This window comes from Salminus brasiliensis, chromosome 23 (genome assembly GCF_030463535.1).
Source record: "Salminus brasiliensis chromosome 23, fSalBra1.hap2, whole genome shotgun sequence".
NCBI classification, from domain to species: Eukaryota; Metazoa; Chordata; class Actinopteri; order Characiformes; family Bryconidae; genus Salminus; species Salminus brasiliensis.
This window is the reverse complement of record NC_132900.1, coordinates 24161247-24180602: the sequence shown is the minus strand read 5'-3', so window position 1 is coordinate 24180602 and position 19356 is coordinate 24161247. Positions and strand designations below refer to the sequence as shown.

At 42.6% G+C, this 19356-nt stretch overlaps 1 protein-coding gene across 1 annotated transcript; it reads right to left on the bottom strand.

The window, feature by feature from the left end:
• Window positions 1-64: 64 nt before the first annotated feature.
• Window positions 65-17619, bottom strand: mms22l (MMS22-like, DNA repair protein). The gene is made up of 24 exons (XM_072668786.1): window positions 17389-17619; window positions 16895-17020; window positions 16750-16802; window positions 16389-16476; window positions 15876-16053; window positions 15578-15671; window positions 15327-15457; window positions 14984-15097; window positions 14368-14538; window positions 14207-14269; window positions 13547-13666; window positions 13118-13353; window positions 9151-9660; window positions 6389-6573; window positions 5790-5940; window positions 5566-5690; window positions 3656-3801; window positions 3352-3508; window positions 2915-3105; window positions 2609-2820; window positions 2241-2407; window positions 1153-1249; window positions 701-868; window positions 65-199 (listed from the first exon to the last, which is right to left on the bottom strand). The coding sequence occupies exons 1-24, from the start codon at window positions 17559-17561 to the stop codon at window positions 124-126; spliced, it is 3732 nt and encodes a 1243-aa protein (XP_072524887.1). The 5' UTR covers window positions 17562-17619; the 3' UTR covers window positions 65-123.
• Window positions 17620-19356: the final 1737 nt, after the last annotated feature.

Genomic DNA, 19356 nt, shown 5'->3' with positions numbered 1-19356 from the left:
ACCAATAATACAGCCACACTTAATTCCAAAGATTTATTAAATTGAGATATTATTAGATACAAAAAGAAAACAGAATTCACACTGAACACATCATGTACAGTATTTACATGCAGGTCAAAGCAGTTAATCCTCTTCCAGACTGACCAACTCAGCCTGACCTGCTTCTCCCAACAGGGCCAAGAGAGACTTATAGCCATTCCTGAGAGATAGAGAGAATTATATACCAATTATATCATATAAACATAAAATTTAAAAAAGATTATTGTTATAGTTGCCCATATTGTTGCTCTCCTGCAAAAACCTTGTTTCCTTATTTTTACTGTTTTTGACTTTTTGAGATAAAGTGAATCTGGCAGTTGTTCTTTACATTTTATTTAAATATCTTGCTCAAGAACTGCTCCAAAATGACGTCCACTTTTCTTTTCCTGGAAAGTTGCCGTTTTGAAGATACAAGGTTTTTGTCCAACTGCTACAATATGTATGCCAGTATATTTGTATGTATCATGGAAGTTTAGGGTTTTATTTATTTATTTTTTCAATTATTATTTTTTTTTTATAAAATACTACTAATACTACTACTACTACAATATATATCTTATTGGATATGGTTTATTATATGTGCTACGGGTTGGAAAGCACCTCGAGCTGCTCCCAGTAAGCTGCTTAATAAATAAACTTAATGTATTATTATTACAATTACCTGAGGGAAATATTCCTGCCAAGTCCTCTTTTCTGCTCAGTGTTTCTCAAACTCCGAGACAGAACTGGAATCAGAGTGGACACAGTGGAGGGACTGAGGATGGCTACTGTCTCCAGCACACTGTACACCTGAAGCTCATACACGCCTTCGTTCTCCTCCACATATGTTCTAAACACACACACACAATATATCAATATGAATGAAAGTATCGGGATTTATAGGCATCTATTAAGTGGTTAGTTTTTACTGGTATCAAAGATATTGGAGAATTAGGTATTGGTGCATCCGTACTAAAAACTCTTAAGAGCTAAACAAACATCCATAGTGACATATTGGATGCACTAATAAATTATAAATAAACGATGAAGCCATCTGAGTGGCAGTGGTAAAGCTGGTGAGTGGATGACTGTTCAGACAGTGTGAAGTGTGCAAAGTGCTAGTGAGTGAGTTACCGAAGAACACTGATGATCTGTTCACACGGCTGATTTCCAGCTGCAGACAAACATCTCTCGACCATCAGCTGCAAACAGTCTGCACTCAGCCTCTTCACTGCAACACACACACATATACCCACACAGTGATGCTACAGCTTAATGACACACACAGCTGTGTATCCATTAAAAACATACCCTATGAACCCCAGGGCTCAGTGACCAGGGGTCACTGAAGTGACTTTGTTGTATTCAGGAAATAAGTAGAAATTCATTTATTTTTTATATTCATTTATAATTGCATAGTAGTTGTAGTAGAAGCAGTCATAATAGCTGTATAGCTTTTGAGTCTTTGTGTCAACAAAGAAATGTGGTAAGAAAATGTGCATGAGCATGAACAGGGATAACCTCAACCTTGAGAGGACTGTCAAGAAAAGTCGATTCAAGAACTGAGGCTGGTGTCAGTGTAACAGTGTGACATTTCCAAGAAAGGGGCTACAACTGCCACATTCCTAATATCAAGCCACTTCATGACCGGAGAGAGCATCGGAGGCAGCTGGATTAAGCAGAAAAAGAACTGGACTGTTGCTCAGTGCTCTAAAAGGCCTCTTTGCAGATTTAAGTCAAATTTGCATCCTACAGTCTGGAGGAAGAGTGGAAAAGCACAGAATCCAAGGAGTCTAAAGTCTAGTGATCGTTTAGGGTGCTGTGTCATCTGCTGGTGTTGCGTCGTTGTGTTATCCAAGTCCAAGTCATCGCAGTCAGCTACCAACTCTCTGGGCCTGAGCCTCATAGAGAATTTATAGGGCATTGCCAAAAGGAAGATGAGAAATACCTGACCCAGCAATACAGACAAGATAGCATCAAAGTAATCTGGGCTTCAATAACATGTCAGCTGTGCCACAAGCTGACTGCCTCCACGCCACGCCGCAGTTATTTGTGGTAAAGGAGCCCCAACAAAGTATTAATATTAATATAATGTATAAATGAACATACTTATTAGAAGTTAGACATTTCTTTATTGTACATTATTCAAACAACAGTAGTAGTAGTAGTAATAATAATAAGAATAATAAGGACACTGTTTGCATGTGTGTGTGCACGCTCACCCTGTGGTTCGTTGACGAGCATCAGACAGCGCAGTACCTGTGGGAGGGTTATGGTCAGGAGGTCAGGATCAGAGTCGTTATTCCGTCTTAAGAGCTCCAGCAGGAAAGACAACATAGCGGCCAGTCGAGGAGGAGGGCCGTGGCCTTTAAACTGCAGAAAATTATCCCTGAATCCGAATAATCAGAGAAAAAGCACACAGGAATAAGAATAGTCCAAGCAGATTCATTGAGAGAGAATTGTATATGTTCACAAGCTCTGATTAAAAAAAATTGCAAAGAGCTCTTTAAAGAGAACACATTCATAAAAATTGTGACATGTAAGTTACCAATATGTAAATTGAGAATATTTAAATTAAGGAATATATTACCTCAGCACCTGTAGGATGGTCTTCCTTAGCACCGCCCCTCGAGGGCTGGGCACGGCCTCACAGCCAGACAATAGCACTGGGTGATTTGCCACAGCTCCTGTAGAGGGCGCGGCTGGGAGAAAGCGGCTCAGGTATTGGACGATGACGTTGCGCAGCTGCTGCCTCAGATACACACCCTGAGTCTGAGATGCACTTGCAGCTACAGATAGACCCTGCAGAGCACACAGACATGCACAAACACACCGTGAGAGCACTGCAAACGCACTATAAAATTCAACCGCCAACATACAAAAAACATTAGATTACCTGCAGGTAAAGTGGCAGCGTGTCCCGCAGGGCAGAGAGCACCTGAGTGGGCGGGGCCTTGTCCTGTGTGGATGGGGCCTTGTCCTGCTGCAACAATGAGCGCGGCAGGAGCATCACATCTACAATGCGCAGCAGCAGTGGCTGTCCTTTGGTTGTGGCCAGCAGGGGGCTCCACTGCTTCACTACACAGCCTGAAAACAAACAGCAGCATTACTATCACTTCTTTAAAAAACAGGGGAGGAAGATGCTTACAGTAAACATACTTCTGTCACCTTCACTTGCACAGATACCAAGCCCAAAAAACTGGGTTGTCAATTATTATATTAGCCAATGTAATCAATCATTCAACCAATACATCAGTCAGACTCTTCACATTCGGTGTTTAGACGTTATTCTAATTGCATCTAGAAATTGAATCCAACTGAACTGTAACTCACCCAGTGTCCAGTAGGTGAGATGTAAGCCATCTGGGCTGCGGTTTAGCAAGTAGGGTTTTATAAACTTCAGCACATCACCCAAATACTCCAGCGCTTTACACACCAGAGAGGAGCGCTCGGACAGCAGCTGCAGACTGGAGTACACACGACCTATAGACTAAAAAAAGGTTCAAAGGTTCTTTAGTAAAGCCAGTGGTTCTATAGAACTATGACTAGTCCAAGGGGGGGGGGGGGTGCATGCATGGGTGTGTGTAATTATATATATAGGAGATGGAGACTTCTATATGTGTGTGCACGTTCTTACCTTGATAAACAGTGCCAGTGCAGGTTTCGGCTCATGTTTTCCTGCAGTAGGGGGCTGTAGACTCGCTCTCTGCAGCAAAGAGTCAACCTCTGGTAACCGAAGCACCAGTCTGGTTAACTCAGCTAACTGCTCATCCAGCACCTTACCTACACACACACACACACACAATATATGTATATATATGTATATATATATACACACACAGTACAGGCCAAAAGTTTGGACACACCTTCTCATTCAATGCGTTTTCTGTATTTTCATGACTATTTACATTGTAGATTCTCACTGAAGGCATCAAAACTATGAATGAACACATGTGGAGTTATGTACTTAACAAAAAAAGGTGAAATAACTGAAAACATGTTTTATATTCTAGTTTCTTCAAAATAGCCACCCTTTGCTCTGATTACTGCTTTGCACACTCCTGGCATTCTCTTTCAATGAGCTTCAAGAGGTAGTCACCTGAAATGGTTTTCAGGTGTGCCTTATCAGGGTTAATTAGTGGAATTTCTTGCTTTATCAATGGGTTGGGACCATCAGTTGTGTTGTGCAGAAGTCAGGTTACTACACAGCCGACAGCCCAATTGGACAACTGTTAAAATTCATATTATGGCAAGAATCAGCTAACTAAAGAAAAACAAGTGGCCATCATTACTTTAAGAAATGAAGATCAGTCAGTCCGGAAAATTGCAAATACTTTAAATGTGTCCCCAAGTGGAGTCACAAAAACCATCAAGCGCTACAGCGAGTTCATCCGAGTCACCAGCCTCAGAAATCGCAAGTTAACAGCAGCTCAGATCACAGACCAGTTGAATGCCACACAGAGTTCTAGCAGCAGACCCATCTCTAGAACAACTGTTAAGAGGAGACTGCGCAAATCAGGGCTTCATGGTCAAATAGCTGCTAGGAAACCACTGCTAAGGCGAAGAGATTTGTTTGGGCCAAAAATCACAAGGAATGGACAATAGACCAGTGGAAATCTGTGCTTTGGTCTGATGAGTCCAAATTTGAGATCTTTGGTTCCAACCGCCGTGTCTTTGTGAGACGCAGAAAAGGTGAACAGATGGATTCCACATGCCTGGTTCCCACTGTGAAGCATGGAGGAGGAGCTGTGATGGTGTGGGGTGTTTTGCTGGTGACACTGTTGGGGATTTATTCAAAATTGAAGGCACACTGAACCAGCATGGCTACCACAGCATCCTGCAGCGACATGCCATCCCATCTGGTTTGCGTTTAGTTGGACCATCATTTATTTTTCAACAGGACAATGACCCCAAAGACACCTCCAGGCTGTGTAAGGGCTATTTGACCAAGAAGGAGAGTGATAAAGTGCTGCGGCAGATGACTTGGCCTCCACAGTCACCGGACCTGAACCCAATCGAGATGGTTTGGGGTGAGCTGGACCGCAGAGTGAAGGCAAAGGGGCCAATAAGTGCTAAACACCTCTGGGAACTCCTTCAAGACTGTTGGAAAACCTTTTCAGGTGACTGCCTCTTGAAGCTCATTGAGAGAATGCCAAGAGTTTGCAAAGCAGTAATCAGAGCGGGGTGGCCATTTTGAAGAAACTAGAATATAAAACATGTTTTCAGTTATTTCACCTTTTTTTGTTAAGTACATAACTCCACATGTGTTCATTCATAGTTTTGATGTCTTCAGTGAGAATCTACAATGTAAAAAGTCATGAAAATACAGAAAACGCATTGAATGAGAAGGTGTGTCCAAACTTTTGGCCTGTACTGTATATAACATAGATCACAACAGTTTAACAATTTTTTCCTTTTAATCTGTCCCTGTCTGTGTCTCTACCAATCTGTAGGGCTGTCTGTCTACCCATCTCTTTGTATCTTTCTATCCCTACCTATCTGTCAGTCAGACATGAGCATATAGACAGATAGGCAGGCAGATTGTACCTGCTCTGATGTTGTCTGGGGTTTTGTGTAGATGTTGCTGTAAAACACAGCGAATCCAGGCCCTCACACACAGTGCCTGAGCCGAACCGGAGCCAGAACCAGACCCCATCCAGCCCACCAGTTCGCTGCAAGACCAAAGAGAAGACCGGTTTCAAAATGACAGATCAGCCAAAAATCCAGCTCACATTTACAAAAAAAATGTACAGATAAAAGGAGTCAGGTACCCATTCTGCAGCAGGTTGCTGAGATAGCGAGTCACCAGCAGGGGACAGAGCATCTCATCCCAGCCAAAGCTGTGCATTACAGACTGGACTGGGTGGGGTTGTAGGTCCTGGGGGGCAGAGTTGGGCATGTCCAGAGCCAACAAAGTGAAACCTGGTTTAAAAAAAAAAAATAAAAAAACACAGAAAGAGGGACATTAGCCTCACCTAGTCCTGTTACCACAGGAAAAAGGGCAGTGAATGAGAGCCACACAGGGCCAGATATGGCTGAGCTGTTAATGTATGTAGCAGAGGAACGACAGATCACCCAAGAAAGGTTTAGTTTAGTTACTGATAGCCCTCCAAAATGGTTGTTGCTGCTGAAGTGGGTAAAATCCTCCATGTGAAATGCTGGGCCACACACTAAACCTGGCCTCTTAGTCAGTGCTCAAGTTACTCACTGTCAAGGCTACTAGAGAGGGTAAGACATATTACAGCAACCCCACTGCAAAACCTTTGCAGTTGACATGCCAAATCACTTCCATTTGTTTTAATTAATAGAGATTGTAAGTTTTATCAAACCGTGTGAAAGTTCTGCATTTATTCAGTTTGCCGGCTCTGACCTGTGGCTGCGTCGGCCAGCTGTGGTGGGGGGGTCTGAGACAGCCTCAGACTGCGCAAGAAAGGAAAAAAATGAGTCCATAAAGCGATTGCCACCGCCAGGTGGCGCTCTTTAACCACAGCGGGAGGAGGAGCCCAATCTGGGCAGTCAGAGGAGCCAAGCTGCTTAAACCGCTGCTGTACACTCCTAGAGAGAGAGAGAGAGAGAGAGAGAGAGAGGGAGAGAGAGAGAGAGAGAGAGACACTGAGTTTTGACACTGCCCTTTATTAGCATTGTTTTAATTATAAAATGTTTATTTCTGCCTTTATTCCAACTCCACTCACACTTATTACTACTGTTATTATTATTATTATCATTTTCTGCCGTTTAAAGAAAATGCGTGTGTGCATACGCATAAACACACACACACACACACACACACACACACACACACACACACACACACACACACACTTAAACAGGGCACAAGGGGAGAGCACGGCAGGAGTGAAACTTGATTAATCGATTACCGAGAACTCGATTAGTGGCCTGGCACACGGTGGGGGTCGCCACGGCGACGATCGGCTCACCTCACACGCGCAGGGGATCGTGGGACAGAATGCGATGAGGGGAATTAGGCTGCGGGTGGCTCATGGCCTGTGTCATGAGTGTGCGTATCACTGGTCAGATGCAGTCGAAGGCGGTATGTGTGTCCCGCAGGCTAATTCAGCTAAAGCTCGGTGGCTTCATTTACACACGGCTGTAATTACACATTAATTGTGTCGCTGAAAACGCATTAATCACAGTGATAGCGCCCAGCGGCCTGGAATTAAGAGTAATTTGTGGGGACGGATGGACGGGTGCCGGTTTTCTTAAACTGGGTCAGTGTGTGTGTGTGTGTGTGTGTCAGTCAATCACACTCTCCGGCTGCGTCTTATCAGCTATTAATGAGCTAACGAGCGGCCTCCAACCCGAGCATGCTGGGAAACGGCTCAGCAGAGAAGATTTACATTAGTGACGCTGTTTCTACACTGAGGGGGACGAGTCTGCGCTCTTTTATTAACACAGTAATAATAAAAGTGTAAAAATGTTCATCATCAGAAAGCTTTCAAAAAAAGGAAACTAGATGTCTGAGGTCAATATCTGATGCATTTACTAAACTCTAGAAGTAAACATCATTTAGTTGGCAGTCACTGAAGTCAACTAATGAGGGTAGAGGCTGGATGAGGGGTGGTGGCTGATCATTTGACCCAAAACACAAAAGACGTGGGTCAATCCATCCAATCATAGTGACAGTTCCATGATAGAACTATGATAGTAAAACTGCTAGAACAGTCTGAAAACTGGCAAATTGTAAAGAGTGGGGAACTAAACTAACGAAAAAAATGTTCTTTATAAATAACATTTATGAATAAAAACACATTTAGTATTATCAGTGAATATTGATTCTGGTGTAAAAAAAAAAAAAAAAAAAAAAAAAAAGCTGGCAACCTAAAAACAGATGTGTACAGTGACATAAGGGGCTGTCTGGCAGGTTAGAAGACAAGTCAAATAATGGCACACCCCAAATCAATCATCTGTCACTTGATTAGGTCAGAAGTGATTTTTGTTGCTCTGATTTGGAACAGTGTTACCGGCTGAAGTTATCTCTCTTATTCCCCAGCTTCTTACTGATGCAACAACATTTAAGGGGGAACAGAAAATTCCAATTAGAATCTAGCAAATAAGAAGCCTTCACTGAAACAAGTGATGCGTGAGGCTTCTCTTAGCTTTACTGTGAATGCCTTTCTACAGTCAAACCTAGGAACAAAAATATAAACATGGTGGGGGGTGTTCCTCTTCCTGTTGATGCTTTCCTATGATTTTGATCTTGTTCCAATTACGTTAAGCTTTTCAGAACATGGAGTGGTGCGCAAGGTTTCTCCAAGTATGTTGTTTGTATTCAAATACTTTATTCTAATTGTTTTTTTTATTTTAAGAATTCTTAATTTTTGTAATCACAATTGTGGCAAACGGATTAGGATGAATCTAATAAATAATGTAAAATATCTACATAACCAAACAATCTTTAAAGTAGCAGATTGGTATTAATAACCATATTAATTACAACTATTATAATTAATTATGATGAATAAAATTAAAGTTGTTTTTATTGCCCTAAAAATATTCCAAAACAACACAGCCACACACACTCTTGAAAAAGCCAGAAGCTCTCTGTGACCTGTGGGTGTGTAAGATACACCATCGTCCCTGCAGTGAACTCTCTGTTTCTCTCTCTTTCTCACACACACACACACACACACACACACACACACACACACACTCAGAGACACAGTCTTTTTCACATAGTTCTCTGACCAACACTGTCCCTTCCATTCCCTTCACACACATCATCTCTCTCACAGACACTGTTTCTCTTTCTCTTACACTCTCTGGCCTTTTCACATGCAGTCTCGCCCTTTGGCACTCACACACACACACACACACACAGAGCATTCTGCCAACACCTGTAGCGTGTGCCCCGAGGGCTGCAGACCTCCAGAGACACATACACGGTAGCTCCAGGACCCACCGCATACACACACACACACACACACACACACACACACACACACACACACACACACACACACACACACATTATGGATAGATGAACTTACTGACCGTCCAGCCTTTTGTTAGCGTGAGTGAAAGACAGATTTCGGAGCCCACCTGGACTGAACCAGCAAACCCAACCACTACAAGGTCAAAAGTGCAGCTCTGTGTGTGTACGTGTGTACTGACCGTAGCTGTGTCAATGCAGTCAACAGAAAGCTCAGCGCTGTGTTCAGCTCTGTAGTACGGCAGGCAGGCAGCAGCAGACCAAACCCTTCTCCCAACAATGCCTCCTCAGACTGGCATAGGGTGGCGCTGGTCTGCCACAGCTCCGCCGCGCCCTCCAGGTATGCCGACAGGGGGCGCCACAGTGCTGCCCGGCGGGATGGCTCTGTGGTCTTCAGATAAAACTCACGGGCAGCGTGCGTAAAGGCAGAGGAAAGCTTTGACGCAAGCGGTGACAGGTCCAGCCCGTGCCCACCAAACAGTAGCAGCAGTGCCAGCTGCCCGCGCCACTGCAGGGCACACAGGACCGGAGGCACCGACCCAGGCACCAGCAGGGTCAGTAGGTCGCTTGCCCGGCCAGCTGCATCCTCCAGGTCCCCGCAGCGCGCCAGCACCAGGAACAGTAACAGGAATTGATGCAACCCTGACTCAGACAGCTCGGCCATGCGGCGGGCGTGGAACTTAGAATAGATCCTACCGGGGAGAGAGAGTGAGAGCGACAGAGTGAGAAAGCATAATAGAGAGCAATTAAGGAATAAGAGATTAAGAGATTTGAAAGCAGTTGCTTAGTCTGTAGTCGTCTGTAGGAAACTCGTCTTGTCTCATTAACATAACATTTGTAAACGATAAGCCCAAACTACCCTCATTTCCATTAAGTTTACACATTCCTTGTTCTATACAAATGTTTAAACAGTAAGCCAATAAAAGGAAAGCATTCAGCAGCTCATGAGCCAATGGCTGCGCTTGTAGGCAGAGTATGGGGTTGACAAGTGAGTGCACAGCACCCCCTGCTGGCAAGTTAAAAATTGTCCTTCTAAAGCACTGGCTGCTCGGTCTTCAGTTCCACCGCTTAAGTCCCAACCAATAGGAGAGCTTGTTTAGCTCTACCTAGAAAGCAATAATAGTCTTAGTGTTTCAGTCCGCAATTAAATCTACTGTTGGTCATGCGCACAATTAGTGTTTTTACTCATTTCTACTTTTGTTCTTATTGGTATTATTTATTGATATTAATGATCATATTGATCAGTTAACAGTGTTATTCAGGCTTTCAAACTCAAACCAAGCCCAACCAGAGTCCAAGAATACGGTAAAAAGTAAAACCGTTGGTGGAATTTGCGTACACTCATTTTGTGATCAGACTTTCCACTGTGTGTGTGTGTGTGTGTGTGTGTGTGTGTGTGTGTGTGTGTGTGTGCAAAGCCGAAAGTGCTGTATGATCCTCCAGGGCAGTGTGGCGAAATGGCTGTAAAGATCATGTTAAATGTCAAACACACACACACACACACACACACACACACACACACACACACACACACACACACACACACACACAGCTATAGCACTGCTATTGGCTTGCACTCAAACACACTGACACAGACTGCAGCACAGCAAAGAAATCAATAACCCCCCAGTGCCCTCTAGCAATACCCATTTCCCCCTCAAAACACCACCAGCCACCCCTCACTCTGTCTTCATCTCAGTCCAAACCCTAAAGAGGCCAACAATTTTAAAACTAGAGTGTGAATCAGTGTGTGTGTAAATGTACAACTATATGGCCGATACGTCCCCCCCCCCCCCCCACCATCTCATTTATTAACTGTCAGTCATCTGTAGGCGACCAATCAGAGTAAAGTGTTTTTAAATTTTTTTATGCTGTGCACCATTACACCCCCTAAAACATACACACTGTATATGTAAGTGCTGTGTAAAGTCATTGCTCACTGAATAGATCACCTGTCAACACAACTCTACACATATGTTGTGCGTGTACAGTACTGTAAACTTTTTAAAAACAGCCCTAATTTTTTTTTTTTGTATTTACATTTTGGTAGTTAATGTCCAGTGAACAGCCTGTAATGATACAAACAGTATATTGTGATACTATAAACAAAAATATATAATTGCAATTTTTTTTTTTTTAATATCAGAAAGCGGTCAGTACAAAAACCAGATGCATAACATCTGAGTAAAAAAAACACTGACTTTTTATCCAATCAGAACAGTGTGATCTCAAGACAGTACAACATTGCTATCTAGCGGTCAAGGTTTAAACACAACACAAAATGAACCACTGTCTGCCCTGAGCCTTTATTATTACTTAATGAACTTATTTAACAAAATAGGCCATCTACATTTGAAAAACTGATAGCATTGTGTAATTTAATACATTTAATCAGGTACTGTTAGGCAATCAACCAAAGCAAAAACCACACTGCTGAAACATTTTTAGGCATTTTATGGTGGGTGTTTCTAATCAAATTGCCATAGAGTGTAGTTGGACATAATAAACTGGACATTTGGTGTAAAATAAATGGTTAAAAAGACCCATCGGGAACTGTTAAACCCAAACAGAAACCCGGAATCGCTCCCAGTTCTGGCTGTGGGGGGGGCGTTGGGGTGTCGGTGCACGTCTGGGACGTGAATAAATCCGGATAATGACTTCCCTCTGTCTGGAGCGTGCTCAGACACACGACAGACATGAAGGCTAATTAGCTAATGAGCGTGGCGGTTAATTCGCCTTAACGAAGGCTTTCGGTTTTCCAGCCGCTGCGGAGCAGGCGCTGGCAGGAACCGGGCTGGGCTGGGCCAACCCACCCACACACCCACACACACTCCCTGCTGAGCTTATTTGTGTGTGTGGTGTGTTGACGCTCTGAGAATGTGTAGCATCTGTTTATCAGGAAAAAAAAGCTGTCCAGTATAAACAGAGAGACAAACAAACAAACAAACACAAACAATGCTGTGAGTTCCCCACTCATGAACTCCTCCAACACTGACCATTCTTCACCGCAGGACAAACACACCCTTACTGCCACCAATCTAACTAGCCACAAACGCAGCTGTGTGCGAAAGAGAGAAAGAAAGAAAGATAGACAGACGAGATAGATGAGTTTATGATTATCTATCTACCTGTAGCTACACTCACTTGGCATTTTATCATAAACACCTACCATATACATACATCACAAAGTTTACAACTTAAACTTCAACTGAAAATCACCACTGATGAAGGACTTGATGGGCCAGCAAGCAAGACTGACTTTAGGGATGGGCAAAATGACAGTATTTTTGATCAAAATCGTGATCATTTTGTTTTGCCAATTCAAGTGTGAGCATTGTGGATATTGTCAATGCTTAGCATGTTTAAACTGATTGCACATTTCATTACAGAGAGTGTCTTTAAATATTGTGATAATATCTACCACATATCGTCTACCCCTTAGGGTTGGGATTTCTCACAAAAAGTGGGCTGGGAGTGTACACGGTGTGTAAAAATAGGTTGCATATACTGTGATATCAGTTTTACTAAAACTTAGTAAGCAGCTGATATGCCCAAGGGTGTCAAGGGTGTTAAAAAGGACTTTGACACTGCGGTAACTCTGGAAAGGCTTTACACTAGATGTTGGCATTTAGCCCTGAAAGTGGGATTATTAGTGAGCTCAGATATTGGAAGATTAGTTCACCAATTTTTTTAAATGAATAGGTAATAGACATGTAAAGATTGGTGGCAGACAGTCCTTTTTTCTTTGGATCCCTTTTCTGATTGCATAAAAAGTAAACAACGTTTTTAGTATATAGTGTCCTGTTTTTTTAGTACAAGATCACAATATATTGCCTTGCTTACAGCATTGCAATCTATTTAATCGCAACCCCTGTATCGTGATATGAATCATATCACCAGGTTCTTTGCCAATATGCAGTCCTACCCTCTAGCCGATGCTCAGCACTGTCAGAGGTGACCTTAAGCCATTGTACGTACGACTGAGTGTCCTGTTCTATTAGTCAGTGCTATTCTATGGAGATTATACAAGGTGTGTGGGAAGGCCTGCGTCAGTCGCCTTAAAGCAGCTGAACTGTCCAGATACTTTTGGACTATGTACTTTTTTGGTGGTATTTAAATGTCGTTTACACTACTTCCCTGTCCACTCACCTGCCCTTGATCTGCCTCCATGGTGCTCCAGGCACGCTCTCCTGGCTGAGGTGCAGCGCAAGCATTCGCAGGAAGATGAGGAAGGAGTTGGCAGAGCGGTAGAGCTGGATGTGGCTGGCAGAAGTCACAGGGTCAGGGATGCAGCAGCTTTTGGCCTGTTCCAGCAAGGTCAGGGGGGTGGGGCTAATGCTGCCCAAACTGGAAACACCCAGCCATGGCACGGAGAATGATCCATTCTGCATTAAGACAGAAAAACAAAGTAAAATGATAAACATAAGGCAGGGGTGACATGCTGTAAAGGAGTAAAGTTACATATGCCGTTCATTATTCTAAACTAAAGGAATGGGTTCAGAAATTTTGACAAGCAAGACACATAAATCTTCTCACTGTTACATGTTGTTACTGTGTGTTGTTGTGGCGATCACGCACCAGGTTTTTGCTGTAGTATTCCCACAGTGTGTTTACGGCGCTGGTATTAGACCCCCACACCAGACTGAGAGAGAGACAGCAGTGCACATGCATCCGCACTTGCTCTTCCTGCAGCGCAGCCTGCAATACAACAAACACATACACAAAGAGCACAATAATGTTGAAAAAGCAAAATGTTTCAATAACTGACCTTAGAGTACTGAACTGAGTCATGAAAAAGAGTTAGGACACTCCATGAAAACCTTTGTTTTTTTAATATATTTAAACATCTCATCCAAAATCCTGTCTAACCATGTTCTAATCATTTACAGCTAATGTGGTGCACCTGATTCTGATTTGAAGTAGTAATAAATGTGGTTTAGTTACATTACCTCAATTTCCCAATATTGTTTAAGTAAAGCTCCAATGTCCATATGTTTAAATATTTATATTTTTAATATTTAAAGAATGGGGTGTCCTAACTTTTTCCACACATGACTTTATGTGCATATGTATACACTGACAACTGTTCCTGTACTGGTCCTGGAAGACTTGAGTTTTAAGGTTTCTGAGGTTTGATTTGGTGGTCTTTTACCTAAAACACACCAGATTCCACCCTGCAGTTAACTACAATATTGAGAAGTTAAAGCAGAATTCCTTTCCCCTAAACACAAGCTTCACCTTCACATCACAGCTAGACTTTAGCAGCTCCAACGCAAAGCTCCAGTTATCCTCCAGCTGTTTCTGAAAGGTAATATAAAAAAATAGCAATGTTTCACTTTTCCATCAATCAGATTGTGTGGGCAGAGCCAACCATCACATAATACAAAATAATGACATACCTCACTCTGTAGCGATCCATTGCGGCTGTGCATGCCAAGCTGGGCAATGTGCGTGAGGAACCACCAGGTGAACCCCAGTGGATCTTTACAGTGTGCTGGCAGCCCTGTGTCACCTGACGGCACCCCCTTCAGGACAGCCTGCAGCAGTGCATTCAGGTAGCACCAAAACGACTGTGAAAACAGGACATTGTGTATTGAGAATACTTTACTTTCTCTGTCAGGGTGTACACTTCGTATACACACACACACCAAAAGTACTCAGACACCCCTCCTAGACACCCCTCCTACCTACCACCCCCCGAGCTGTGAAGCAGTGGAGCTGTGTTCTATCAAATGATGGAACTCCATCCAAAATTATTAAGATTAACCAGTGTGAACTAGTGCCTGACCTCACTGATGCTCTTGACATCAGGGCTGAATGCAATCAAATCCACCTTTCAGCAATATTCAAAGATCTAGTGTAAAGCCTTCCTAGAGGAGTAGAGACCGTTGCCACAAAGGGGAACAAACACTCTTTGCAGCCTTTATCTTTGACTTCAGGAGAAAGGCTGGAGGACCAAGCATCCACATATGTTTGGACACATAGTGTGCATGGGTGTAGTGCACATGCGTTTACCTGTGAGTGTAGGGTTTTGCTTCGATGTTCCAGCAGATGAATGAGGAGGATCCACAGTTCTTTGGTGCAGATGCAATAATAATGATGGCTGGTCAAGGTCTCAGTCGGTCTAACCTAAACAAGAGAGAGGGGCAGTTCAAGCAATACGTTTGTGTTTAATAGATAATGAGCATTAAATCTACAATTGAATCACATCTTTTAACCCAATTTTGTGTACAACAATACTGGTATACTTGCTCATACCAAGAGAATTAACATCCATCCACATTCCACACCATATTTATCTACACGCAAACCCAAATCATTCTTATATACATCCATGCTTACTCATACCCATCTATACCTTGTTGTATTTGTTCATAGCCAGGCCAATGAGATCACACAGCAGGTTACTGAGATGGTCTTCAAACAGGCTGACATTGGTCAAGGTTTCTCCAGTTAAATCCACAAACTGGTGAGCATACACAACCTGACCTACAACGGAACATAAAAAGCAATTACCTAAAAACAACTTCCATTCACACTAAACATTAACTACATTCATGAAGTACAGTGCCTTGACCAAGATGGCTGGACCAACTGTCTATTCCTTACCCATCACCTTCTGTCCCAGAAGGTGCAGTATCTCCAGCACAGCCCAGTGGACGTCCAGGTGCAGGTGCAGTAAATGCCAAGATGGAGGAAAAAGCTAAAGAGAGAGATTTCGTTACTCTATTTTCACCTCTCACTCTCATCAGTTCATCCACACACACACACCTTTATTCACCCACACACTCACACAAAAGTGATGGTTCAGACAAAATTCAGATCTACACATGCGCCCACCCAATGTCCTAATTGACTAACAGCATATGGGGTAGGGGTTTAAGATATCGCAGATGTGCTGCTGCACCTTTCCCTGGTGGTGAATGGTCAGTGCACTCTGGACGTTAGCGGGCAGGTCTTTGAGGCGGCCAATTAGCAGTGTGACGCCGAATAGCTCCTCCACTAAAGTGGACGGCAGTTTGGCCTCCAGCTCAGAATATGGGTGAACATAGCCCTCATCCAAAGGCTGAGGAACCTCCAGGAACCTGAGGAGAAAGAGACTGTATAAGCTGATGTAAAAAAAAAAAAAATCAGCTGGTGTGATATCGATCACCAAAAGCAATTTTAAAGAGATAAACATCTAGATATCTGATCATTTCAGGTTGAGTGATATGGAATAACATATCACAATACTTTGAGACATTTTTCCAATGTTACAATGTTTATGACATCCGATAGGTTGGAACTTTTAAAAAGTTAAAAGTTGATGTTGGCAAAATAACATCTGATGTGACACTCAACCAACATATGCTTAGCAACAGTCTCCAAGCACTTTATGCCATCAAAGGAAAAAATACAACCTGAAACCGTGAAAATGTACCTGTGAACGAAGACCTTAATGTAGGTGAGAAACAGCACACACTGCTGTCTCAGCTCATCTGCTTCGTAGTGAAGACCACTTGCCTGACCTGGAAGAAATGACTGTGAGCGCTTGTCACATGTTTATTCATCAAATCACAGTTATTTTTTTATTTTTATTTTTTTTAAAGATGATTAATTTTAAATAGCACCCAGGCACAGGTAAAATAAAATAAGTGTTGTAAACTAGCATAGTCCATTTTAAGAGAATGGCTGTGTCCAATTTGTAAAGACTGTAAAAACTGCAAACTGGAAAACATGCTTTAATAAGTGTGTCATAAAAGCACAGAAAACTGTTCTGAAGCTTTAAAAGTGCTGCTTACCAAAATCATGAGAACTGGACTGCACCAGAGTTTCCAGTCTGAACACTTTTTGTCTAAAACGACAGACAGATTGTGAAATTAGCGAACTCTCTCAGTCAGCAGACAGTGTGGCTGAGCTCCAAACACACAATCTGCACATGCTCACCTGAACAAGCCAAACAGAAGTTTGGTGGACTCCACCAGCGCTGTTTCAGTCACCCAGGAGAAGCCAAAAATATCTACAGTATCTGCTTCAAAACATGCAGGAAACGGGTCCAACTTCAACAGCAACCTGCAGGAGATTACACACTGAAGCAGACAGTCTGAGCACACACAGAGAAAACTAAAAATAAAAAAGATATTAATCATAACAATGACAATAATCTGGGCCTGACCAACTGATATCAATGAACATAATTTTTTATTCTAATTTTTTAATATCCTGAATGAGGTTCTGATAACTTTAATATCCAGTTTAAAATTCTAATAAGATTAATATCCAGTATAAACTTCCGATAACATTAATAGAACATTATTATCTAGAATGAAGATCTAATAACAAACATATCCAGAACGAAGTTCTAATGACGAAATATTCCAAATCAACTAACGGCATTAATATCCAGTATGAATTAAAAATATGTCAAGCAGACATTATACCTCTTTAGCACTCCTCTGCTGACGTAGCCATCGGAAGACAGTGTGCGTGTATCTTCTCTGCCTGGTTCATACACACAGGTGAAGCAGGGCGGCAACGAGGTCGGCTCACACACATCCTCCGGCATGAACGGAGAGATGGGTGGAGTGAGGGACTGACTGAAATCATCCTCCATCACACCACTGACTCCAACTGCAGGAATAGACAAACTCGGCACATTACAGGTCAAAACGTTTCCCACACCCATGCTTCAAGAGGAAGTCTACCAATTTTTCCAAAAAAAATTTTGTAACATCGGTGATACAAACCAGGCGTTGCTGTGAGTACAGCACAAATATTACCAATTTATTTACTGTCTGAGTGAACCTATACATGTCTGATGAGTTTTATAGAAAATATTGATGACGGCAAAATAGCGGCACAGACCTTTTCTTCTGGGGTGATTTTTTTTTGCCACACTACACCTTGGTGGCTCACTGGGGCAGTGGTGGCTCAGTGTTTAGAGCTCCGGACTATTGATGACAGAGTGTGGGTTTGATACACTGGCTTGGCAAGCTGCCACTGTTGGGCCCTTGATGAAGGCCCTTCACCCTCTCTGCTCCCCGGGTGCTGAAGTTGGCTGCCCACCGCTCTGGGTGTGTGTGTTCTCACTGCCCGTAGTTCACTAGTGTGTGTGTGTGTGTGTGCGTTTACTACCACAGATGGGTAAAATGCAGAGGACACATTTCGCTGTACAGTGTAGTGACAGATACATGCACCTTTCCCTTTACATTGCATTTATCATTCGAACATGCGATTTTAATTTTCTCAGAATTATGATAAACAGTGTATTCATAACCATTTGATGTAAAAACGTTGTGCGGGAGCTTTTTTTAGCTTTAGATGCATGGTTTCATTCACCAACAACTAAGAACCATTACCAAGAACAATTCTGCCAAGGTTTATCTGAACATTTCACACCAAATGGCTTTGTTTACATCGTTGTTTCGGAAACTTTAGCAGCGATTCCCAGCCTCAGTCCTGGAGCTAAAATGACTTTATCATTAATGCGATAGGAGCTACCGAGGAGAACCGGAGTAACATCAAATACTGTTATAAGTGCAGACACAGAAGGTCACGTAAGAACGCAGAAAAATGATTGGTGGATTGTGGAGGCATGCAGCCAATCAATTCTCATTTCACCTCATGTGACCCGTAGCTCGTGCTCATGCAGCTCAAACGTGCATTAGATTCGAGGCTGTTTGATTTGATGTCGGAATTGCACTCATCTGCACCGAGGGTAAACTACCTGAAACTGTATACCTAAAGTGAGTATAATAAGCTATACAGTCTCTAAAAGTGCCCAGTGAATAAAAGCACAAGGTACTTTTTTTTATATAAATTGGCTGGTGAGTGTATATTACAGGCATGCGCATTAATGTTTAAACAAACTAGCGACTGGACTGTTGGTAAATAAAAGTAAATTAAAGTGGAAAACTGACTGAAGTCCCACATCTGTTGCTGACCAGAAGATTAAGCCATCACATCGGGAAAGCAGACTCCTAAAACCTTCCGGCGACGTTTAACTCACATTTAACTGATTAAAAACGTCCACAGGTCCATATGAACAGATCCTGAATTAACCCGTCGTTATTTCTGTATTTAAAGAGTAACGTGTTTAACTCACCGCTCTGCTTCCAGCTAATCACACTCCCGCGCTCATATTGCGCATGCGCATGACTGCAGAGTCTCTAAATTCTCCTTTGTGATTGGGCCAAAGTTCTCTGAAAGGGGTGGGACGTGCGGGTCGCCGACCAATCACAGGGCTTCATCTATACAACGCGGGGTTACAAACAAAACAAGAAACAATGAAATAAGAGTGTCGTCAAAATGATACTTATATAATTAGCCATAACATTAAAACCACTGTCAGGTAAAGTGGATAACATTGATTTTCTGGTTTCAATAGCATCTGTCACGGAGTGAGATAT